Source organism: Oryzias latipes, chromosome 15, assembly GCF_002234675.1.
Source record: "Oryzias latipes chromosome 15, ASM223467v1".
NCBI lineage: Eukaryota > Metazoa > Chordata > Actinopteri > Beloniformes > Adrianichthyidae > Oryzias > Oryzias latipes.
In genome coordinates, this window is record NC_019873.2 from 29561747 (window position 1) to 29588441 (window position 26695).

At 42.6% G+C, this 26695-nt stretch overlaps 1 protein-coding gene across 3 annotated transcripts in view; it reads left to right on the plus strand.

The window, feature by feature from the left end:
* The window catches only part of cdh23 (cadherin related 23), a 178854-nt gene that overhangs the window by 92156 nt on the left and 60003 nt on the right, over positions 1–26695 (plus strand). For all 3 annotated transcript variants that reach the window (XM_023963384.1, XM_023963386.1, XM_023963385.1), the window contains exons 10-13: positions 6644–6756; positions 8200–8388; positions 13829–13978; positions 14978–15136. In XM_023963384.1, coding sequence (XP_023819152.1) covers positions 6644–6756; positions 8200–8388; positions 13829–13978; positions 14978–15136 — 611 coding nt within the window. The remainder of the gene's footprint in view (positions 1–6643; positions 6757–8199; positions 8389–13828; positions 13979–14977; positions 15137–26695) is intronic.

The following is a 26695-nucleotide window of genomic DNA, read 5'->3' on the forward strand; positions in this document are numbered from 1 at the left end:
GGCTGTTCCCATGACTGTTGCCATGACTGTTCATATGGATGATCCAATGGCTGCTCCCATGGCTCTTCCCATGACTTTTCCATGACTGTTCCAATGGCTGCTCCCATGGCTGTTCCCATGGCTGTTCTCATGACTGTTTCCATGGCTGTTCCCATGGATGTTCCAATGGCTGCTCCCATGACTGCTCTCATGGCTGCTCCCATGGCTGCTCCTATGGCTGCTCCCATGGCTGTTCCCATGGCTGTTCCCATGGCTGTTCCCATGACTGTTCCCATGACTGTTCCCATGTCTGCTCCCATGGCTGTTCCCATGGCTGTTCCCATGGCTGCTCCCATGGCTGTTCCCATGAATGTTCCCATGGCTGCTCCCATGACTGTTCCCATGACTATTCCCATGGCTGCTCCCATGGTTGTTCCAATGAATGTTCCATGACTGTTCCAATGACTGTTCCAATGACTGTTCCTATGACTGTTCCCATGGCTGTTCCAGTGACTTGCCATGACTGTTCCCATGACTGTTCCAATGACTTTGCCATGACTGTTCCCATGACTGTTCCCATGACTGTTACCATGACTGTTCCAATGACTGTTCCCATGACTGTTCCTATGACTGTTCCCATGGCTGTTCCAGTGACTGTTCCAAATGCTGCTCCAATGGCTGTTCCCATGACTGTTCCAATGACTTTGCCATGACTGTTACCATGACTGTTACCATGACTGTTACCATGACTGTTACCATGACTGTTCCCATGACTGTTCCCATGGCTGCTCCCATGGCTGCTCCCATGGCTGCTCCCATGGCTGTTCCAATGACTGTTCCAATGGCTGCTCCCATGGCTGCTCCCAAGGCTGTTCCCATTGCTGTCCCCATGGCTGTTCCAATGACTGTTCTCATGGCTGTTCCCATGACTGTTCCAATGGCTGCTCCCATGGCTGCTCCCATGGCTGTTCCCATGGCTGTTCCCATGGCTGTTCCCATGTATGCTCCCATGACTGTTCCCATGGCTGTTCCAATGGCTGTTCCCATGGCTGTTCCAATGGCTGCTCCCATGGCTGTTCCCATGACTGTTCCCATGACTGTTCCCATGACTGTTCCCATGGCTGCTCCTATGGTTGCTCCCATGGCTGTTCCAACGACTGTTCCCATGGCTGCTCCCATGACTGTTCCTATGACTATTTCCATGGCTGCTCCCATGGTAGTTCCAATGAATGTTCCATGACTGTTCCAATGACTGTTCCAATGACTGTTCCTATGACTGCTTCCATGAATGTTCCCATGACTGTTCCCATGGCTGTTCCAATGGCTGCTCCCATGACTATTCCAATGACTGTTCCCATGACTGTTCTCATGGCTGTTCCAGTGACTGCTCCAATCGCTGCTCCCATGGCTGTTCCAATTGCGTTCTCCTGTTTATGTTGAGGAAAGATAACTGTTCCTGTAGCAACCTCACGGATGGATGGTGTTTAAAGATGGTTGCTCTCTTCTTCTGCCAGGTTTCCTATGCAGTCTTTAGCATGTCCATCCACTCCGCCAGGATGTGGTTATTTTGGAGACAGCGCATTGTCGTCCAACAGGAAACCACCTGTTTCTTCCTGTTGTTTTTTGATGAATAACTTGTAGCAAACATGTTTATGCAGACCACATTTGTTTAGTTTGTCATTCCTGAATTCTTTTATTTAAGTGCTGCCTGAGAGGATCAAGTATGTTTCTGAGAAAAAAACACTAAACTCAACGTATCTCCACCAAACTCAAGAATGGAATAACTGCAGTAAAGACAACAAAAGCTGTCAATCCAAAATCAAAATCAAAGCAATTGTTTCACCACAACTAATTTTCAGTATTTTTTAATTGTAATTTAGGAAAAATAAAGTTTAAGTGTAGGTTTGGACTGACCTTGATAAGTTGTTGCTCTTTATCTAAATCTTTTTTTCAAATTTTGCATATTATCATTCATCGTTCTGTTTGTCACATTTTATCAGTTCGACAATAATTAACAATGTTTAAACAAAACATTTTTTACAGAAAAAAAGCATTATGCTTAGAGAAATTAATAATACAAAAACATTAGCACTAACCATGATTCCCTAATAATAAAATAAAATCAAACTTTATAAAACACTTTTCATACGATATGCAAAGCGCCTCATCGTGGCTTTTCCCTCCAAACACTTTGTTGTTATTTTGACTAAAGTCGACTTCAGTCTTTTGGGATTTTCAGGTTATGATGACATTAAAGGCCTGATCTGACTGCAGCGGCGTCTATTGTTCCCTCGTGGCGCTCGCAGGACGCACTTCCTGCTTTTTTATGAGCGTGTTTGCAGGTAATTCTGCTGATGTCCGTGCCAGAGACTAAATGCACTTGAACGTGCTGGAGTCTAAAATAACATGTTTTCTCATTTTCCAGTCCAGTACTGTTGGTAATGTGAGAGCCGGGCTAATCCCTGAGAGCCTCGCATCATACAATCAACCCCCCCCCACCCCCCCCCCACCCCCCCCACCCAGAGGTTCTTCATAAACATTTGACTCCAATGAAGGCTGGAAAACGCAGCCACGTGTATGAAGGCAGAATGCAAGTATTTCTGCCTTATTGGGGGTGTTTCTGTGTGAAGGCATCTTTAAACCCCCCCCCCCCCCCCCCCCCCCCGTTAATCACAGCAGATTACCGTCTCTATCTACTAGAACAGAATTAACTCCCCCCCCCCCCCCCCCCCACACACACACACACACTGAGTCGTTTGGAGTGTCCCTCTGGCTAGAGCTGAGAGGCCTCTTTACTGATCACACACAGCGTTTGTTAAAATGTTGCCGTGTTTGTGTTTACATCAACAGAGAGATGGGGGGGGGGGGGGGTGAACGGAGAACGGATCTTTAAGTAAATTCTAGTTGAGGAGCAGAATCTCAGGTGTGTGTTTGTGTCTGCCCCTCCCATCATTAAGGTGTTCTGACTCAACGGAGAACAACGTTCATATCACATTTTTGAAACAAGAGACACCGTTTGAGCGACTCCTGCTTATTCTGGGAGTTTGCTGGATGTCAAGACCGAAGAAGCAGCCAGGAAACTCTGCAGAACACCTTTCTGCTCTGCGTCACGCTGGGGGCGTCTAGATATTAGTGGCGGCATTCCTCATGAGAATCCTCTTTTCTGCGTTGAGCTGTGCTGGAACAACATGATGGTTTCACCTTCCAATCCAACTCTTGATGCAAACAGGAAGTGCAGATGCAGCTTCCTAAAGCATCTCCTGTCTCTTCCTCTGATCTTTCGCTCCTCCCACAGTGGAAATATGTTTTACATCCTGAAAATCCTCTTTTGTCGTGCCACATTCAGGATCATGATGTTCCTATCATGTCACACAGCGCTCCACCAGTCTGTTCTCCATCTCTGATACACAAACACTGACAATTAGAAGAAAAAGTTGCACAAACTTTCCTTGAGGGACATAAAAATCCACCCATAATCCATAATGTATATTAATATATAGCAGTAGAGGTAGACGTTTATTTCTACACTTTTAATGTTTTTATATTTGAGGTGTAGAACAAAAATATTTAAAACATTGTTTTTCCTTTAGCTGCAGATTTTCTATAAGTGTTGCCACCCAAACATGTAGTTTTTATGAAAATAGGAAAACCAGTGTGAAGGCCAAACATGATGGTGGACAACACATGACATGAAAGTAAAGGGTGGAGCTTTGTCAGCCCCCCCCAGTGAGAATAGCTACCAGTGGTGACAACACAGTTGACCTGCGGTTGCCTCACAGCTCTATAGCATGCATGATGTGTTACATGTCGTCCTCTTCAGACATTTGGATCCATTATCTTTACTGTTAAATCTCCCAAAAGAGGCCTGGGGGGTGGGGGGTCTCTGCTTTTCTGCGTCTGAACATGAAGGAGAAACCTCCCGGTTCTCAGTTCCAGCGTCATAATGAGTCCGCTGTAGTTGCTGAACTGTACCTTCAGGAAGACTCTTCATCTTTTTGGTGGATTTGTTCTTTTTTTAGTTTTCCAGGGACAAATGTGGTTCTAAAGTCACTCATTCTGTAGGACCAACACAACTTTCTGCAGCAATGCTGCCGTTGCAGGAGGTCAAAGGTGACTTTAACAAACCCTCAAACACTTCATTTCTGTCATCATGTTTGTAGTTTACTGCTTTGCACAATCAGAAAACTGGATTGTGGTTCTTTGAAAGTCATTTTTATTCTTATTAAACAGGAAAACTCCTATCTGTAAGAATGTTTGTAGTTCTATTGGTTTTTCTGTGTAGTTGATGCTAAAATATACATTTGTAAGAGTCTTTTGCTGTTCTTTATTAATTTTTTTACTTCCAGGTCAAAATAAAGGAAGTGGAGGATTCCTTTATTTTGAAGCAGGCATGAACATTTCTGGGATACTTTTATTCCGATCCTCCTCCAGCTCTTTTTTCCCTTTACATTTTTCGGGGTCCAGCATCATTACTCAGTGTCTCGTCTCCCTTCCTTCTTCTCCTTTGTTGCCTCCGTTCTGCTTTTTTTGGAGCGCCTGTTCTCTCATTCCAGAGGTGGGAACAGAGCAATAATAGAGCAGTGAATGGGGATCGCTGAACACAGACGCGGGTTAATCTGTTGACCCCCAGCTGTCGTGTGCCGTAGACTCACCATCACAGCGGGTTTTCGTGGACTTCAGCTCCTACCGCCAACTGTACAGAAAGATTTTCCTCAGAAAATGTAGCACAAAAAAAAAGACGACCTTGAGATCAAACTTTTTTATGAAAGTTTAAAGCAGTTAAACTGTTGAAAAATGTATTAAAGTTGTCTGTTTACCAAACCTGCTTGATTATTTTCTTTAAATGACCATTTGGTTGAGACAGTTTTTGGTTTGAAGTCCAAGTAAATCAATTGTTCCATCTTCAATAGATATCTGTCCATTTCAAGACAGAGGAATAATTAGGAGGTTAATTAGTTGATCCTTAAATTAAGTCTTTGACAACCAGGAATTAAATCTCAACCACAGCAGCTACAAAACAACCATTTTCCTTTTTTAGAATTCATCAGTTTTTCACTTTTGTCCCATTTAAGAATGAGGTTCATCAGAAAATATTCTAAAATTATCGTTCATTTAATTTATTCAAAATTGCTTTGTGAATTTGTGATATTGTTTGCTCTGTAGTTGTCATTTGTGTTTGTATCACTGCGTTGACATCTTGTATTTTTTCTGTCTCCGTAGTTTGAGCGAGTCTAACTGGAAATGTATTTTCCTTCCTCTGGCTTGAGGCCATGGCGTCGATCTGCAGATCTGATGGAAAACTCGCTAATTGTTCTGCGTCTGCATCTCCCATGGATGTTTGGATTAAATTAGCAGAGAAAAGTCATTAGAAACAAACAAAGAAATAAATAAAACATTAGAGATAGAAAAAAGATCAGTTTAGGTAGAGACATAAAGAGAGATTTGAATAGAATTATCTCTAACAGGACATGTCCACATATAGAATTAGTTCATTTAAACCCAGGTTCTTGCTGATGCTTCATGACTTGACTGAGATCATAAAATTCTACTTTGGAGTTTGTTTGCACGATGCTGTCATTACATAGATCCTTTTGCTTTCATCTGAACTCTGGGAGTTTCTAACTTTTTCAGGAGTTTTTTTTTTTCCTGTTTAAAATTCTGAGGACTGGAATCTCGAGGACGAAAACACAAATATGATGAAGACGCGCTGATTCTACAGAGCGTGGAGTGCATTGTCGGGTTTTCAGACATGTGAAGGGGAAGAGGTTCTGGTCTTCCTCTGCATTTTCATGTCCCTCCTTCCTCCGTGCGCTGGAGTGTAAATTAAGCAGCAAGGCCCCCCCACCCTCTGAGAGAATGTTGTTTGAGCGCACGACAGGAAACGGCGAGGGGGGTGCGGTAAGTGGAAAAGGACGAGAGAGAATAGCAGAAGACGAGCAGAGGGGCCCGGGCGACCCACTCTCATGTTTTAACCTTTTTAAGTGGAGTGAGTGGGGAGCAGCAGGCGTGCTTGAACTTCTTAAGGAGGACGGTGCTGCCGTGATGATTTCAGCTCTCTGAAGGAGTGCAGACGTGATCAATTTTATGCAAATCATCAGCGCATGCAAAGAGTCCAAGCACTTCAGAAAAATGCTGTGTGCAAACGCTGCAGTGGCTCCTTCATGCATGCATGCATGTGCACTAACTTCCCATTTAAAGACCCTTTGTCAAGAGATAATGCTATGCTTTAAGGATGTTTTAATGTTTTAGCACATCGACTGTTATTCCTCTTTTTAATATCGGATTTTCTCTTCAGGTGTTTTCTAGAAATCAAATCCTCGTGCACTTTGACCTTTAACGCAGGTTCATCTACATCCTCCACAGTGTTCTTCCTGCAGGAACTTCTGCTAAACTCTAGAAGATCCTATGATCGTGATTTTGAAAGAAGCAGTTCCACAACAACAAAGGTTTGCAGATGTGAGAAAAGGTCAAAGGTGGCCGGTCAGCTCAGGGAAATAGAAGATGGGAAGGTGCAGGGAGCATCCATGTTGAATGAGGAAAAGAACACGGATGATGCACATGCCTCCCCTCCACAGATCCATGCCGCATCGCTGAAGCTCTGCTCAATAATTCACAGCTGCGGTTAAGTCGAACTGATTCTCTTTGCTCCGTCTTCCCTGCACAGGAAACACCAACAGCGTGTTTGCCCTGGACTACATCAGCGGCTCCCTGACCGTGAACGGCCAGCTGGACCGAGAAAACCCGCTGTATTCGTCAGGATTCACGCTCACAGTCAAGGTGAATTGTTGAAAGGCTGATGGCTGGGGAACGGGGTGGGTCCGCCCAAAGACCACATCGACTGCTGCCTCCAGCGGATCCAGAAACCGCTTTAATATGATGGTGCATTAAATCAATCAATGAGGTTTTCCTCTTAAAATTAGGACTTTTTATATCATTTATTTTATTGTCGTAAAATTAGGATTTTTCTCCTAATGTTAGGGTATAATTTGTAAAATGTTGGCTTTTTACTACTAATTTTGACTTTATTCTCCTGTCTTTACTTGCTTTATTTTATGGTGGCCCTAATACTGTGTTGTAGTCTTCAGTGTAAAGTTTTGAAAATTGGCAAAAACGTTTCCCGCCAAAAGTGTTTTTGCGATTTGACTGAAGCAGCTATTTTGAGATGAGCAGGAAAATCTCTTTAACTAGAATTAAAAACCCAGCAGAGGGCAGAAAACATGGATCAACCTATTTACGTTGGGTTCTAAGGAAAGCTCTGGTCATGCTAAACAGAGGGGGGGTCCCAGAAATGCCTGAATCAAATGTGACACAAATGTTAGAGGGAAACCATAAACACGTTTATGTAATCTTAAGGTCCATCTATACTGGGGGCAATAATCATATTTTCATTCAATCTAAATATGAAACCATTTTGAAACAATTGAACAGCCAATTGTAATTTCAACAGAAGTGGAGATTGTTCTGTTTAAATTCTGCTTGTATATAGTTATTATGTTTATGATTGGATGTCATGTCTGGATCCCGTCCAGATCACAATTGAAGATACTTTGATCACAGCGGCCTCAGAAAACCCAAATTTGCTTCAAATTATCTGCCGTTTTTGACCATGGAGGACTTGAACAAGAGATGATAGAGATACAACTGCTGCTGAGGTTTAATACAAAAGTGATACCAGCCAAAGTCTGTCTTTTTAATTAAAATCAATAATTGCAAACAGGGAAAACAGCATGAGCAAAAGTGCTGAAAAAGAGAAAATGTAATTCAAAATGTATTTATAAGATATGGATTTCTTGTGGGGAATGTTCTCCTCTTTGGTCTGCGGTGCTTTCTCTGCTGCTGCTGCTATTGATTGTGGTTTGCCGTCGTAATACAACTAATTTCTCAACTTCAGGCGGTCTAGATAGCGCTGAACGTCTGAAGGTGGAGGTCAAATGATTATGGAGTTTTGAGATGAAAGGCACTCAAACACCTGAAGAGCAGCGCCAGCGCCCGTCAATAGGAGGCGGAGCTGAAACACACCTGTCTTTCTTTAAGCTCATGTTCAGCATTGAAGGAAAGTGAAGTTGGAAACTCCAGGTGTCCAGGATGTGGCCTACCTCGCTTGGTTTCATTGAACGACTGCAGACATCTCCAACAGGAGGACCTCCGTTCAGCTGCACATTTCCAGAACCAACTAACATCTCTGCACCTTTTCTGCTTCCTCCTCTTGTGGACTCGAAGGCCACGGAGCTGAAAGATGATCGCAGTCCGTCGGATGCAACCGTGAGGACCACCTTCACCATCCTCCTGATAGACGTGAACGACAACGCCCCAAACTTCAACAGCTCAGAGTACCGGGTCCTCATCACAGAACTGGCCCAGGTGGGCTTTGCGCTGCCGCTGTTCATCCAAGCAGAAGATAAGGATGAGGTGAGTGCTTCTCACTCAGAACATCTCAGAGAAGATTCATACTTCAGTAAGTCAAAAGTTTACATTTGCCCCAGAATAAAGTTCTGCTCCCTAAGTATTGAGAAAAATGTTGCTCCAGAGCAGAGATTGGCTTCATGGCATTGGATTCATGCTCTGAGCACTTCTGTCAGGTGGTTGCTTACTTTTCACGGGAATTCTTCATGACTGTTTTCATGAAAAAGATTCCAAGCTAGTTTTCCTAAAGAAAAGTTACCGTGGGAAAGGACGGTTTATGGATAATCGTTGAGGTCTTTTCTGAGACGTTTATTTGTTTTGGTCACAGAAAAGACCTCATGCAGCGATTATCCAAAAATGTTTTATAGATTTTGTTTGTAACTTGTTTATTATGGGGATTATAAATCAAAGTGTTTATGAAAACGGAGAATGGTTTAAAAACTTGTTTTTGTTTGTGTGAATTATACTTATTATGAACAGCAGAAACTGGAATCCAAAGATCATGATTTTGATTTTTTTAAAGGTTAACATGAATATTAAGGGACAAAAATCTGCTCCAAATAGATTCCTACGTTACGGAGGTTTGGATTTGACATTAAAAGACACTTTCACTGAAACATTTAAGAGTTTTTTTAGATATAAAAATTTATCATAAAGACCCACTCTGATAAAAATGTTGTTTTGGGTCTCTTTAACATGTTCTCACCACATTTTTCTGATGATGGAGGACCCACATATATATATATAGAGAGAGAAAATTAAGATTAAAACTGCATTTCAGTTTTTCTTCATTCAAAACGATGTGAATGAGCAGCAGACGAGAACATGCAGTTAGGATAATGTGTGATGTAGAAAATACGCTGGGTGGGCCTCAAGCTCCCTGCTTTGAGCTCTTAGGACTAGGGAGTGGGAAGGGGGGCGGGGTTTCACCTCTCCAACAGTCCCGCCCACAACTCAGAGAGGAGTTTCTAATGAACTCCTGCAACTCTGTAGAAAGTATGTCTCACAAAATGACACAGCTTTTTGATTTGGGCTAAAAAAAGACACCACCCACAATAATTAAAAGACCACTGAGAACAATTTAAAAATAGATCAGAAGATGATCAGAGTGGGACTTTAACGTCAGGTAAATCATGCAAACCGTCCTGTAAATGGTTCTGAGTCGTCTGTAGTTTGGATTTTCTGATTTGCTTGGAAACCTGCCCCTCTGTGACCCTCCAGGACCTTCTCAGTGTGACGCAGATGTAAATACTGGTGTTTTGGTGGCAAAAAGTCAAACAGTTTACACCTGCCGTTCTGTCTGACTCTCTCTTCCTCTCACACGCCGTGCTCGCTCACTCGCACCGGCGCTTTGACTCCACCACAATTTAATTTGCTTTGGAAGATATGGGATGGAGCATCAAATTATAGCTAACGAGGAGAATCAATCACCTCGGGTGCAGATAAGCCGAAAGCTAGTCAGCCCAGATTGATTCAGCCACGCCGGCCACCAGGGTGAAATTTGACAGATAACTGCAAGTCAAGTGGACACACAAAGAGACACACAGAGGGAAAAAAGAGAAGAAGGTGAAGAAATATTAGGGAAAGGAAAGCTGTCTGCAGCGGACCGAAGCTGGCTCTGAATAATTGGTGAAGCAGAAAAACACAGAGCGAAAAGCAGCCATGACAAGGAAAGCACTTGAAGGAGAGATAGCTGGAATATTTGGAGGCAGCTCTGTTTATTCATTCTGGAGGTGACGTGTTTACTTGCATCTTTGTTGCAGTGTGAAGCTGAGAAGTCCTGCTAGGGTGTTGCTGCCAGCAGCTTGACATCCCAGGCAGTTTGCATGTGATAAGAGGTCTCTGCGGGTTTGATTCCAACAACAGCCCTCACTCTGGGGGGAACCCAGCTGTTGGGAAGGGCAGGAATCTTAAAACGGCTGTGATTTGCCTGATTCACCACAGGGGGCACATTTGCATGAAAGGTTTGAGTCAAAAACACTCTGCGATTGGTCTTTAGGCTCCAATCTCAGGCTTGAATCGACGATGTGACACAAAGTACCAGTACCAAGAATGTTTGAAAGGTGGTTTTGTTTTGTACTTTTGATCCGTCAAACCTGTGTGATCACACACTCACACTCTGCTGCACTTCTGCTGTAATCTCACAATTTCAGCGTGTGAGGGATTACCAGCAGACATTTGGTCTGAAGTGGTCCTTCCTTCCTCCTGTCTCTCCAAACATATCCTCCTCTTCTCCTTGTCTTCCTTCTTGGAAACTTCTGCTCCAAACTTTGTGGCAGTTGCGTTTGACAGGATGCTTTTATTGGGGGGCTTCTAAAGGCAGAAGCAAATGGACGGGCAATTACGTTTATGGGCAGTTTGAGGTGACATCCCTGCATATTGGATGGTCTTTTAAATAGGAGTCATCAGCCACAATGGTTTTCCCAGAGATGAAAACAAAAACAAGGGGGCTATTTCAGCTGTCAGCATAATTCCAATCGACCACACCAACCGTGTTCCTCCGTCGGCCACAATGGCTGCATGATTGGCTGCCATGCAGCTTTCTATATCAACACAGGAATATTTTGGAGATCGTTTCTAACAACCACAGTGATGCCACAACCCGACAGGATTAGCTTTACAATCATGAAGCCCCTTTCTGAAAAGCTGAAGGAGATTGTTCGAACCCGTTTCTGCCAAGAGTCAAGAGAGAGGACTGTATGGGATTATTCAGCTTTAATATTGATGACCTGACCTGAGGAGTTCTGTAAATGCAGGTAGAGAGCGATACCTGGATGTCTGAAGGTCTGAAATGTTTACGTCTTCATGAATTCAGAATCATGCTGTCGTGAAATCCCAGCAACAGTTCAAACAAGTTTAAAATGTGTCATTAGTACGGAAAAGATGTTGTTTTAACAGGAAAATAATTATTAAAAAAAAAAAGCCTTACAGTTACTTTGTCTTTTTTCGCAACGGCCTCTAAATTTTACCAAATATTTTTCTGTCAGAACAGACTTGATCAGTTAAAGTTGAAGAGGCAGACAGATAATCAATCCTCTCAGCAGGTGATGAGTTCTCTGAGATGAACCTTCACTTTGTCCCTGATGAAGGGTTCAATTAAGCACAAACATCAAGATATCTGCTGATAATACTTGAAAGTTGCTTGCAGAATCAGTCAGACACCCTCTGAAAAAAGATTTGACGCCGTCATGCCTGAATTTATAAGTGCGTGGGACTTTCATTAGCCTCACGAATACCTCACAGTGCGCTTACCACACGCACCACAATGGTACGTTCCATTTTCTTGACGTCCTTTGAGGTGGAAGTACTAGCCTCAAGGTCAAGGACTTGAGGGCTTGTCTCAAGGGCAAGACACACCTGCCCTCCCCCTTATGATGCAGCCGCTCCTCTCTACGACCCCCCACTGACCCAAACAACCAAATACCGGCAGAACCCGCACGGGTCACCTGCCTGGGACGGTTTCTGTAAGAAGTACAGTGAAATTCAGCAACACACGACGTGAAGGTGTCACTTGGTGTATAAAAATCATTTATTACAGGACTGGCATACATATTTAAGTTTGTTCTTTGGTTATTTTATTTAGTTGCTTTTAGTTTTTTGTGTTCATTAGTTTATTTTACAAATATTCAAAGCTGCATAGATAACAGTCTGCTGGGTCCAAAATAACCAGTTTAAGCTGAAAAGGATCCTTGGTGGAACCTGCAGTATATTCACAGGTTTCACTTTCAGTTTTTACATTTATTTTATCATCATCATATTCTGAAATACCAAGAAACAGTTTTGAAACTGACAAAAGGGCTTTAAATCTTTTGCTTCAAAAGTTGTGTAGTATTAGTTTTCACCACTTTGCCCAAACAAATGGAATTATCATAAGAGTTGAAGTCACAATGTGAGTGAAAGGACGTGGCGTTGACATCATCTGCATAGTAAGAAAACACTGCCTTGGCAACGAAACTCCACCGAGCTGGAGCCCAAACACAGAAATGTTCATCTGTGTGGAGGTAGATAGTCATGGTTGTCATCAAGAATCTCGTCAAGCTCTCGTCTCTCCAAGTCTCTCAATATGATGATTAAACTCAACAGCAGAGTGAACGTTCAGTCAGACTCTGGATTTCCAGCAGACAGGGTTAGAATTGATCAAACTATCAAAGAAAATGCATCTTTTAATGTTTGAGCTTTTGGGTTAAGGCAGACAATAGGAGATAGAAGACGGTGTCGCTTTAGAGATTCAGGAGGGAAATGGCAGAAGCTCGTCGAGTCGCTGACCATCGGATTTTAGGAATATTTCAATCACCTCTCTCAAAAAAAAAAAAAAAGAGTTTTATGAAGAGCTAAATTGTTTGTTTTTGGGACCTGTGATGCATTAATGAGAACTTCAGAAGAACCTCTGAAACCTGATCATCTTCTCCTCACACTGCAGAGAAAAGAAAGTGTCCAGACATAAAAGGACATCTGCAGAAGCATCAGCTGTCAAAATGGAAACTATGTTACAGTAAAAGATGGGAAACATGGAAACAGTCAAACTCTCACTTCTATTCACACCTGTTCTTCATGGTAATCAGGAGTGTTTAAGGTCTACAGTGAAGGTGCGCTGCCAAACCGTGTTGGCACTCAGGACATGTAGCCGCTCAGCAGTGAGGAAGAGGACGCTGCTCCACCTTCACAGCACCAACTAAACCTCAGGAATCCACACAGAGGGGATCACGCTGACCCCAACCCTTCAGCAGAACCCAACAGAGACAAGTGGACTAAAGAGGAGAGAATCCGCTGGAGCTTCTTTCTTTTTATCCTCTTTTGTCCTTTTCAGCAGCTGAGCAAACACAACTTCAGTACATTTAACACCTTTTTCCTTTGAAACAAAACTTTATTTTTACTCTACATTTATTATTATCATGTTCTTCTGTTTTCTTTTTTCAAAGTTGTGGACCAAAACAAAAAGAATTAGAGAACAGGAGGATAGTAAAGAAGGGAGGAAGAGGACGGAACAGAAAAACCAAAACATGGAGCATGAAGAGGGAAAACTTCAACACACATAACATTTAGCTTCCAACAAAAGCTGCAGGGGACTAAATGTTATCAATATCATAAATACCATTTTACAGATGGATTTGTGCTTAAATATAAACACAAATGTAAAAAAATCTTCTGCACAAACAACTACCTACCACAATCAACTTCATTTTCAAAATAAAAGTCCACCTTCAGACTGGTAAGGTCCTGATGTTTCATTTAAGATACTAAAATGCTCCAGTGGGTCTAGTGGGCGGAGCAAAACTCAATTTTTCCTCACATCAGTTCTTTATCTGTAATCTGTTTGAAAATGTTCTCAATAAAATAACTCCTATTGTAAATACTTAAAGACAACTGAACACCCGCTATTCTTAAGTCTATCTGTTATGTTGCTGTGTTTCTGACTGTGTGAATGGTCTCATTCCGTCTGCTGCAGGGGGCGAACAGCATGTTCCAGGTGTTTCTGACAGGAAACAATTCAGAGTACTTCACCATCTCCCCCACGGCCGTACAAGGACGTGCCGACATCAGAGTGAGGGTTGCCCTGCCCCTCGACTTCGAACGCATTCGCAGCTACAGCTTTTCCGTGAGTTTCCTGCTAAAAGCCTCCATGACAATCGTGCAGACTTCTGTAAGACTTCAGAATCACAAGGCTTCAGGAGCAGAGACTGCGCCGTCGTTCACAGGTCACAAAGCTGCTGCATATTCACCAGAAACACAGCAGCTCTCACAGAACAGTCAGTCATTGCTGGCCCATTGATTTGCTGATGACAAATCAATAGAAAATGATTATGCTCATTTCCTACATTGAGGTATTTATTGTCCAAAGATAAACACACTTAACTTTATGATGTGCTCTTTTATTTAATCAAAAGAGGATTTTAAACTGTACGCATTTGTTCTTTTTTTAATTTTTTTGTATCATTTTTATACAAAGCCAGTGACGACACGGGTGAAAAAAAAAAAAATAATAATCATTCTAACCGAATAATTACTTTGTTCCCATCTTGACCAATCAGCGTGTCACCGTAACTGAGGTGCATTCAAATACAACAGGATAAGTGTATATCAGAATATTCCATTAGGAAGCAGCCAGCTCGGGCATCCTGTGATATTTCTCTTATTTTCATAGAGACAATAATAAATAGATCCCCTAGTTTGTGACCTACATTAATTTCTTGAATTAATGTGGCTCACAGAGACACGGAGGTAGCGGCAGAAAGCAGCTTTTGCGGCAGGATGGAGAGCGTACCGGGATGTGAAAGGACAGAGACATGGAGACGTGGTTACGGATGCTTCTGTAGAGCTTTCTAAACGAAATAAAAGCGATCCATGGATTATTATAATGATAAACACAGACAGAAATGTGAAGGTATCTGCTGTAAAGACAAGTAATGCTCACACCTGTGTTTATGAATGACTTATCACATGAATTGTTATTATTTCGTGGGAACAAAGTAATTTTTTTTTTACCCATGTCAGGTCATGGGCTCCATATTGCAATGTTTGTCATGTAAAAAGGTTTCCTAAGCTGCAGACGTCCTCTGTTCTTCCGTGGTGAAGCCTCTCCGTCATTTTTCCTCAGCTTTTTGCTAACGAGTCCGTGTCTGAACACGTGGGCTTTGCTCGTGTGTTCATTGATCTCATCAATGAGAACGATAACCGGCCCATCTTCAGCAAGCCGCTGTACAACATCAGCCTCCCGGAGAACACTCCCACCGGTACATCCCTGCTCCAGGTCCTGGTGAGTTCACCTGTTCAAACGGGGACGATTCCCATTTCAGGGGTTTCAGGTTTGAGCTTAAATCCAAGCAGGACAGAATGTGTTTAAATGTTTAGTTTTCTAGGCATTTCTCTATATGTTGTCCTGTTTGGGATCATAAATTCATCTCAGCTCTGCTCCGTCATCTGACGCCTTTTATCTGTTTACTGCTTTTTTGTTTATCACACTACTCGTGTTTGCAATGATTTTTCTTCTCAGCTTCAGGTTTCTGTCCTGCTTTTGGTATAATCATCTTTTAATTATGGTCAAAAGATATTACAGTACATTTCTTCTGTATCCGGCTCCTTCACCAACCTCGTTTATGGCAGATTCCTGTAAGGAATCCTGAGTTGGTTCATTTAGGTTAGTATCTTAAAATGTTGTAACTGTCCACATTTCCGCAGCATCCCTTTTTCCTCTGCCAGACCTCGCCGCCTGTACTTAAAGTCAACCTCCTCATATTTCTGTCCGGAGCAGCAGCCGTTTCTGAAAAACTGTGGGGGGAAAAAAACCTCTGACAGGCTCTTCATAACTCTGCATTATTACACATTACCAGTCATTCCTGTGATGGAACGCCCACAATTCTCTGATACAAGTGCCAAAACGCAGAGTGTAAAAATCAATAGTGTTTATAGAGTGGGGGCACACCAAATGGAGATTACAGAAGCTAATAACCGATAAGTCTTGCTGATGTTGGCCTCATGCTATTCCGCACCGCCTGCCGCTGGATGCTGAGCGATGTGGCTGAAGCAGAAGGAGATGTGACAGCGAGAGCTGAACGCTGCAGCAGAGGAGAGCAAATGCATCGAGGGAAGGAAGGAAGGAAGGAAGGAAGGAAGGAAGGAAGGAAGGAAGGAAGGAAGGAAGGAAGGAAGGAAGGAAGGAAGGAAGGAAGGAAGGAAGGAAGGAAGGAAGGAAGGAAGGAAGGAAGGAAGGAAGGGAGAGAGGGAGAGAGGGAGGAGATTTTTTTATGATTTTTCCTCCTTAGATATCAAAACATTTACAGACATTTTCTAAAGCGCTTTAATAAATGATTGTACTTAACATTTAGTAAAGACTCGCACCACTGATTGAACCGAGTGTCGTCACCCATAAAAAATGGTTTCTTCCACCTCCAACCAATAAGGTCGATTCAGTCACCATTTTTTCACCATACAGACGCCGCCATGTTGGAGCCATATGTCGTCAGTAAGATGTGGGATTTTGGGGCCATATTTATAACACCCCTTGTGGGCCCTCTTTTTTCCCGGGGGTTCCCCCCTCCTGGGCGGGGGCGGCGGGCCCCTGCCTTGCTCCTCCCTGGACCAACCGTGGGCCGGGCGGATGGCTGCCTGGAGTGCGGAGCGGGTCTCCCTTGGGGGGTCCTGGCTCGTACCTGGGGTTGGGGCGGGGGGATGCCCGGAACTCCTGGGTGGTCGTGGGGTGCTCGTCTGGGGCTGTGGGCGTCCTTCTACGGTGGGGCCCTGCGTTGGGCGCTCCCGGCGCAGCGGGGGGGCTGCTCTCCTGGTTGGGCTGGGGCGGCGCTCTCTTTCCCTCCGCGCCTCCCTGCTCTCTGGCTCTGGGGGCCTCGCGGCGGTCCTGCTGGCCCTGGCCTGGGTGGCGGTCTTGGTCGCCCGGGGGGCGGTTGTTTCCTGCCGGTTCCCGTGTGGCGTTGGGGGGATTTCGGCTGCCGCTGCTGCTGCGGTGGGGGTCTTGGGGTGGGGATGGCTGGGCACTCTCCCTCCTTCTTGTCACGTTCCACCATCTATTTTAGAAGAACATAAACACTCACCTGAGCACAGGTGTTAGCTCACCTTTGCACTAACAGTTTGCATGATTGAATGAATGAAATATTTCACACTAGTTGGTTTTAAGGCATAAGTATGCGTGTGAACACTATCTGTTTTGTGTGCATGTTGACATGTGGACATTTTTGCAGCTAGCAGGTGTGTTTATAACATTTGAGTGTGTGTGTGAACAGGCCCCGCCCTTTTTGTACTACATATGAACCTTACCATAATGATTAACAACCAGTAAACTTGTTGCTTTATGCTGCTTCATGGTCTTACCCCCCTTCCCCTCCTATTATCACCCTCCTACCCCCCCCCCCCCCTCTAACGTCCCTCTCTCTTCTTCCCCTCTTTCCTTTTCCGTCCGGTCCAACACCAAAGATTTTCAAACATGATTGAAATTAATAAAGTTTATTACAAAAGGGGTTTATTCAGACATACCTTTGGTTTGTCTGAAGATTAATAACCCCTCTTGTTAAAGTAAAATATGTCCAACACAAGAGGCCCTCAGCTCTCATCTGTCTGCCTAGCTGTTGGACAGGACAAGTTAAAAAAAAAAAAAAAAGATGTGGGATTTTGGCTTCTTGGAGCCACTTCCTGTTTGGAATGCCGGGGGGCGGAGTCACACAGTCTAGTTCTCAGATACACTCAATAACGAGTTTCGCTCCCTCATGAAACACGGGACCACGGTTCTTCATACAGATGAATTTATTGGCTCTTTATCCACAACTTCAACAACTCCACCAACTTCGCCAACTCCACCGTCAAACTCGCTGGCCGCATATATAATGAGGGAGGGATGTCCGTGAAGGAACAACAAATATTCAAAACACTTTAACAGCTCTTAACTTCACTTGAACTTCTTTTCTTTGCGATTCACACGTCTTTTCCAGCTCTCCTGTGTTCTCATTAGAATTGTCCGTGCACAACACATCACGCCACAAAGGTTCCGCTTTGGTTTTCCTATTTAACTAAACAAAAAACAACACAAAAAAAAAAATACAACCTAGCGTTGCAGCTAAACTCCCACCAAATCACAAATTAGTGATTTCATTTACATGACTTATCTGCAGTCTTTACAATCACTTACAGTATATGAACAATCACGCGTCAACCATGTTACAATTACTGTGCTTCAAGCAGTAAAACTGTCTTTTGCACAGGTCGGTCTAAATAAACAGGTTTAGCAGAGCGTTTGCCTGTATCATCTAAGGTAGAATTGCTAAGCAACAGTTTTACCTTCCTAACTCTACCATCGGCACTTGGGTACACCTCTGTTACTTTGGCTAGTTTCCATCTACAGCGTGGAGAGTTATCTTCCTGAAGGATAACTATGTCATTGACCTTAGTGTCTCTTTTATCCTTCTGCCATGTCTGTCTTTGTTGAAGATTTAGAAGGTACTCTTTCTTCCATCTTGTCCAAAACACATTGGCCAAATATTGCACTTGTCGCCATCTTTTACGCAAGTACAAATCTTGACTCACAAAGTCTCCAGGAGGTGGCGATATTATACTGGATTTCATCATAAGTATATGATTTGGAGTCAAGGGCTCAAAGCTTGGATCATTTAAGTGGTCTGTTGACAGAGGTCTGCTATTGATAATAGCCATCACTTCATACAAAAAGGTACGTAATGATGAACTGTCGAGTCTTTTAGAAGACTGATCCAAAATTGCGGTCAGAACACTTCGAATGGTTCTTATTTGCCTTTCCCAAACACCACCCATATGGCTAGCTGATGGGACATTCATGATGAATTCACATCCATGTTCTTTCAACTGTTCCCCATTCAACCCTTTCATTGCATTCATAAACTCTTTGTTTGCACCGACGAAATTAGTGCCCTGATCACACCGCAACTGTCTGACCTTTCCTCTGATTGCAATGAACGCACGCAAAGCATTAATGAAAGCATCAGTAGTGAGATCATCTAACAACTCAATATGTACTGCTCTGGAAGACATACATGTAAAGAGAAGTCCGTATTTTTTCAGTTCTTTCCTGGCATCTCTTACATAAAATGGTCCAAAACAGTCCATCCCACAATAAGTGAAAGGTGGGGACATTTCCATCCTATCCTCAGGTAAATCTGACATTTTTGGGTCTTGTGTGTTTCTTCTATACTTTCTGCAGACGATGCATTTGTAAATATGAGAGGACACTACTCTGCTACACCCTATGATCCATATTCCGTTGGACCGTAACTCATTGTGAGTGATTCCCCTTCCTTGATGATGCACCTTCTCATGATAATGTTTGATCAGTAAGGACGAAACATGACTTGCCTTTGGCAAAATGACTGGATGCTTGATGTGAGGATGAAGACATGATCTTGTCAAACGTCCACCAACTCTGAGAACACCATGTTCATCTAAGAATGGACTAAGTTTGTAAAGCTGACTGGCTTTGTCCTTTGGTTTTATCTCATTACACCTTTTTATGCTGTTTATTTCTCTGTTAAACGCTTCTTCTTGGGCCAATCTGAATATAAATGTTTCTGCTTCTTTCCGTTCCTCAATGCTGGAAGCTTCATACACTTTAGGTTTAGGTTTAGCACCGTTGATCTGATTAGCAAATTTTTTGAGACAAGCAATTGCCTTTACAGCTCTTTTCCAGTCGGAAAACTTTGTCAGGCGATCTAACAATGTTCTTTGCTCTTCAGCTTTTACATTTAGCACCTGTACCTTCCGAAGCTCTGGATCACTGTCATCTATTTCTCCCACCTTAGCATCTGGAACAGGAAGATTTCTTTCCCACAGAAAGTCTGGGCCTCTGAACCAGTTTGATGCAGTAAGCTGATCTGCAGTCAAGCCTCTTGACGCATGGTCAGCAGGATTATCCTTTGACTGGACAAACCGCCATTGTTCAGGTTCTGATGTTGATTTGATTTTTTGAACTCTGTTGGCCACAAAAACATGAAACCGTTTGGCATCATTATTGATGTATCCAAGAACAATCCTCGAGTCAGTCCAAAAATGCTCCTTGAGATCATTGATTTCAAGTTCCTTCCTCAGCATGAAGCTGGTCTTTGCTGCAACCACAGCAGCAGATAACTCAAGCCGTGGCACTGTAGTTACTTTAGTTGGGGTAACGCGAGCCTTTCCAAGAACAAGTGAGCAATGTACCTTACCACAGTTATCAACTACTCTGAGGTACGTGCAAATGCCATAACCTGTTACGCTGGCATCTGAGAAGTGGTGTAACTCATATTGCTGAACGTCTGTGAAGTTTTCAGGAATAAAACATCTTCTGGTCTTTATGTTCACCAGTTTTTGAAGATCACGGAGCCAAAATTCCCACTGGGATTTGAGCTCTTCTGGCATTGGATGATCCCACCCTACTTTATCTTGACACAACTGTTGCAATATCTGTTTCCCTCGTAGGACGAAAGGTGCAACAAAGCCTAAAGGATCATAAATGGAGGCTACTGTTGACAGCACCCCTCTTCTGGTCAAAGGATGCTCTTTGATTGTCACCCTAAACTGAAAGTTATCAGAGGATACACACCACTGAACCCCAAGAGCTCTCTCAACTATGGGATGTCTCGAGGCTAAATCCAAATCCTTCACACTGTCAGCACAGTCCTCCTTTGGTATTGATTTCAACACCTCCTCACTGTTGGAAATGAACTTGTACAATCTGAGCTTGCCACCACTGCACAATTCTCTTGCTTCCCTGACAAGTTCTACTGCTGCAACTTCAGATGCTACACTCACAAGTCCATCATCCACATAGAAATTTCTCTGGATAAATTGAACTGTGCTGCTATTGAACTTGCCTTCACTTTCACTGGCCAAGTGTTTAAGGCCAAAATTTGCACAGCCTGGTGACGATGCTGCGCCAAACAGATGAACTTTCATTCTGAAGACAGATGGTGGAGAATTTAGATCACTGCTCTCCCACCACAAGAATCTCAAATAGTCTCGATCTTCAGGCTTTACGTGGAACTGATGAAACATACGTTCCACATCACACATTACTGCAACTGGGCCCTTGCGGAATCTGCATAAAACTCCAACTAACGTGTTTGTGAGCTCGGGACCAGTAAGTAAATAATCATTCAGCGCTTTATCCTGGTATCTTGCAGAGCAATCAAAGACAACTCTTATCTTCCCAGGCTTGTGAGGGTGATATACTCCATGATGTGGAATATACCAGGCAGGATGATTATCCAGTTCTTCGGCTGGAACCCTTTCAGCATCACCTTTAGCAACAATGTCATCCATAAAGGACACATAATCTGCATAATATGTTTCATCTCTCAGGAGTCTTCGCTTCAGACTCATAAGACGCTGAGCAACATATTGCATATTGTTTGGTAAATTTGGTCTGTCTTGTTTGAAAGGCAATGGCATCTCAAAATGTCCGTCCGATTTATGCTTGATTCCATTTCTTAATTTGCTTAAGAAATCAAGATCTTCCTGGGAAAAGGCTGCTTCTTCAACTCTTTCACTGAAATCTGACTCCAGCATTTTAAGCACTTCGTCAGGAGTGGCAATCTCCTTAATCTGAGTCCTACACACGTAGTGTACTTCACGTTTAAGTTTCACTGTTGTTTTGGTTTCAGGTATCACTTGCTTTACAACAATGCGGTGACTTACACCTATTGCATCACTTCTGATTTCCGAGGGATCACCATAACTCACTATGCTCCAACCTAAATCAGTTTTTTGTGCATAAGGTTGGCTTTCTTCTCCACACACAACTTCTCTGGGTAAAAGAGCCTGAGGGCAATTATACCCAATTAAGAGACCAATGTCACATTCCCTTTGTGGTGAGATATATTCAGCAAGATGCTCCAAATGAGGCCATGCCTTGGCAGTTTCTGGTGTTGGGATATGTTTATGATTAGCTGGGATGAACTCCCGGGTATACACTACTGGCACTGTGATTCTTTTAGAACAAGACAGTCCTCTGATTTGTAGACCTTGAATTCTTTCACATGGCACGATGGTTGCCCTTGATGACATTGTAGATAACTTTAATTTAACCCTTTCTGAGTTTACATCTAACCCAGCAACTACTTCGTCCAAAATGAATGAAGAATCACTTTGTGAATCTAGCAAAGCATAAGTAAGAACTTCCTTTGTCGGATCACTTTGTGTTGAAACATAGACCGGTACTATTGTTGAGGTTTGTGTGCTACTTTTCTCATTTACAACTCTGTTAGATGTAGTCTCCTTGAAAACATCTGTTTCTTGTGGTTGCACTGTAAAAAGTGACCTTTTTTCCTTAACCTCTACAGTTTCTTTAGCTTGCTCACTAGGAAGCTGCTGTTCTTGTTTTGGGCGCTCTTCGTGTAGACACGATGGGTGGCGCTTTGAACAAAAACTGCATGTCATCCGACTCTTGCAGTATTTGGAATAATGACCAGGATTTAAACACCCAAAACAAAGTTTCTCACTTTGTATGAATTTGACACGCTCAGCAATTGGCTTTCTGATTAAGTTCCGACAGTTGTGTAATAAGTGACCTACTTTTTTACAAAAGCCACATGTGTCTGTCTTCCTTTCACTAACGTTGGTTGTAAAGCTTTTTGTCCCGATGGTTTGACCTTTGGATGATACAAAGTTTTGCGGCTTTATTTTACTCTTATCCGACTGATCTTGGTGTAGAGCAGTATAAGATGTTATAGGATTACAAGCAATGTTTGCCTCCATCGTCAGGAAAGTTACAAAATAGCCGAACTTTGGAAATCGTCTGTGTTCCAGTTGGTACTCTGTGGCCTTTCTGTTCCACGCTGTGCTCAACCAATCAGGTAGTTTTGCTGCCATTTTCTGATTTTCGATTGCATCGTTGAGAACATTAAGATTCTCATTTTCAACCATCGCTGACTCACAACTGCGCAAAAAATCCACAAACTTCCTCAAATCTGAACTTTCTCTGTGTGCTATTTTTGGCCAGGCATGCAACTTATCTCGGAACGCCTTTGCTATAACAAATGGTTCGCCGTATCTTTCATTTAACAAATTCCATGCCTTCTCATAAGATGCTTCTGATCCAGTTAGAAAAAAGCCCTCTAAAGATTCTCTCGCTGCTCCTCCCACATATTTCTGAAGAAAGAACATCTTTTCTGCTGCTGGAATGTTTTTTCTCTCAATTAATGTCTGAAAGGATGATTTCCAATGGCTGAACTTCAGTGCATCCCCACTGAAAATGGTTGGTTCTGGTATGGGTAACCTGTTTGCAGACAACGCCTCAGCTAAGACTTTCACGAGCTCCACTGTGTCTTTCTGAGAGTCACCCTTTGAACTTGGAGCTGTGTCAGCGTATTGATTCACAGACTGTTTCCTAACTCCTTGATCCAGATGAGTTACTTCAGGACACGCAGGTACTGCTTGTGTTGGATGAAACTCATTTTCATCATACACCTTAAGCCTTGCTTTAGCTGCATGTAACCTTTTAAGTTCTTCTAAACGCTCAACCTCTCTTTTCAAGTTCTCCACAGAACGCTTTCTCTCAACATTCTCTTCTTGTTGTCTCCTTAAAAGAGCAGCTTCTTGTTTTTCCTTCATGATTTTACGTTCAGTCTCTTCTCTTTCTCTCTCAAGGCGACGAGTGTAAGCAGCAGTTTCTTGATCTGCTGTTATTAACTTATTCTCAGCCTCAAGTTTCTCCAACTCTTCTCTACGACACTCTTGCTCAGCCATAATCTGCAACACAGCCCGTGTGGCTGCATACTCTGCTGCTGCTTCTTGTCTACTGAGTGCGGATGCTACAGAGTGACTCAAAGTCCTTTTAGAGTGGTCAGAGACCGGAAGTGAAACACTAGAACTTGAAGATGCGAACACTGAACTAGCATCAGGCCAAACAATCTCCTCCCTTTCCCCTCGTGTCTGTGACTGTGCATTTTTGATTACAATCTTGGTTACTGACACAGCCTTATCCAACTTATGACGCATGTCATGAGGTGGACTATCTGTACATCTGTACTCATCATACACACTGTTTAGTGTTAACAGTTCCTTTTCTACAGAACTAATGTGTTCCTGCAGAATGTCATTAGGATCCTGTCTCATTACAGATTTTTTAGCCAACTTAGTTAAGGCTTTCCATCGTTCGTAGATGGTGTCAAAACGTAGCATGAGTCCCTCTAACCTTTCTCTTTGAAAGACTTTTCCCCTTTCTGTTAATGTACGGGCTCTTTCACTTCGACGAGGTTCTTCATGTTGCTCTGTAGCCACGTCTGCTGGTTCTGGCTCTGCAGCATGTTCTGTATTGCTTTCAGTCCTTTCATCAGGTTTCAACATTTTGATTTATAAATGGTAGTTATCCCTATTCTAACTTTAATATAACAGAATTTTCTTACATATCTAAATCAAACATAAACCCAGAAACTTCAATAACAAAATTAAAAGGAAACTTATATATATCAACTTATCAAATGTCAAATGTCAGTCTTTGTCACACTTCAAAACAAACACTTGTTTATCCGTCTTGTGAACATCTTCTCGAACTAACACAGGTGCAAAAGCGTTTTTTTTTTGTAGCTTATCTGCAGTTCCCGTCTTGATGAACTGGCGGGACGGTCTGGTGACGTCACGCTGATGAGCAGGCTCCGAGTTTGACTTTCGCTCCCTCATGAAACACGGGACCACGGTTCTTCATACAGATGAATTTATTGGCTCTTTATCCACAACTTCAACAACTCCACCAACTTCGCCAACTCCACCGTCAAACTCGCTGGCCGCATATATAATGAGGGAGGGATGTCCGTGAAGGAACAACAAATATTCAAAACACTTTAACAGCTCTTAACTTCACTTGAACTTCTTTTCTTTGCGATTCACACGTCTTTTCCAGCTCTCCTGTGTTCTCATTAGAATTGTCCGTGCACAACACATCACGCCACAAAGGTTCCGCTTTGGTTTTCCTATTTAACTAAACAAAAAACAACACAAAAAAAAAAATACAACCTAGCGTTGCAGCTAAAACGAGTTTAAAATATATTTAAAATGTAGTATTTAGTATTATCCACATTTTTTATTTTCTTTGGGCAAATGGTGGAGCAGTGGTTAGCGTTCTTCCCTCACAGCAAGAGGGTCCCAGGTTCAAGTCCCTGAACCAGCACACCTGTGTGGAGTTAGCATGTTCTCCCTGTGTATGCGTGGGTTTTCTCCGGCGACTCAGTCTTCCTCCCACCGTCCAGAAACATGCTTCATAGGTTCATTGGTGACTCTAAATTCTCCATAGGTGTGAATGTGAAAGTGCGTTGTTGTGTGACTGTGGCCCTGTGACAGACTGCTGACCTGTCCAGGGTGTCCAAAAAACGGATTAGAAGATGACTGAATGAAAAATATTCATGAAAACTTAACTAAACATACAAAATGCAGTAAACACTGACATTCTAGGAAATGTAAAAAAAAAAATTCTAACACAAAGCAGTAGATCTTTTTGTTGTTCAAAGGGTTTTTGCTGTATATCCATAAATGAGATGTTTAAGGTTTAATATATCACATCCTGAATTTTGCTTCTTCACTCAATGTTTCAGGTTTGGTCCCTCAGCCTCCAGCGTCTTTACAGAACCAGAATGCCTTTTTCCAGTTCTACTGGTTTAGTGACATTATAGCCAAAATACATGAATTCAATTGTGTTTTTTTATCTTTTTTGTATAAAGTGGCTTTATGTTTTTACCTTTTGATGCTGCACAGGTAGTTTTGATGAAGAGCACTAACTGTGTAGATCAAACAAAGCTGTTGAAAGCACAAAGTCATGGTCACTGTGAACCACCTCTGCAAGATTCCTGCAGAAAGCAAACATTTGCTTTCTGCGTGTGCTTTTGAGTTTACACAGACATGTTTACCTCGGTGGATCCGTCATAATTTAATAAGCTGCAGGGCTGCAATCCAATGAAAACAACTGGGCTGTTTGTTCGTACGCCCCGGTCTGATCAAACAAGTCACAGATGCCTCACAGGTGTTTGTGTTAATAATGAGGTATTTATTTTGCAATGATTATTGTATCCATGCATTATTTAAGAAAAAAAGGTCCAGAGTGAAGCAAAGAGAGACATCAAATCTATCAGCTGTGCTCCTGCTTTCCAGGCTGAAGGAATCCTTTAAAAAGATGAAACCTGGTCTGCAAAGAAAACAGATCATGTTTCTTGAGGTTGAACTTCATAAATCTTAAACTATTGACAGAAAACGGTACTAATAAGCTTTGCTTCTTACTCAAAACCTGAATGCCTGCTGTGAGTCAGTGCCAAGTCAAATATTACCTTCTGCACCTACCGTCAACATGATGAGGCTCTTTTGCTCCAAAAGAAGGACTGAGCTGAACCTCACCTGACTGAACAGGTAGATGACAACGTAAGTGGGGCTTTCCTTTGTTCAACTAACACTTCATCAAAAAGGCTTTATACTGTTCTTTCTTTAAATTACCAACTTATTTTAACTCTGCTAAAAGATTTCCTAACTTCCCACAGGTGTGCGCCCCCCCATGGCCCAGCAAAAAGCTTTGCCCCCCAGTTTTTGAGTCAATTTTGGTATTATTATTGACAAAGATTAAGAAATCCTCAATACAAGCTTCTTTGAAACTTGCAAAAGTAACATTTAAAATAAAAAGAGCGTTAAATTAAAATGACATTCTCATTTGCCCCCCTTTCCACCCCCCATTTATAAAGTTCTACCTCACACATGGTTTGTAACTTTTGCTGTATCTCGTGATCCTGTGATAAAAGGGACAACACGTGCAATAGACTAGGAGGGTTTTGTGGTTGTTCTGATCATTATTTTGGCCACGCCCACTTCCTTCATCTGCACTTTGTCTGCA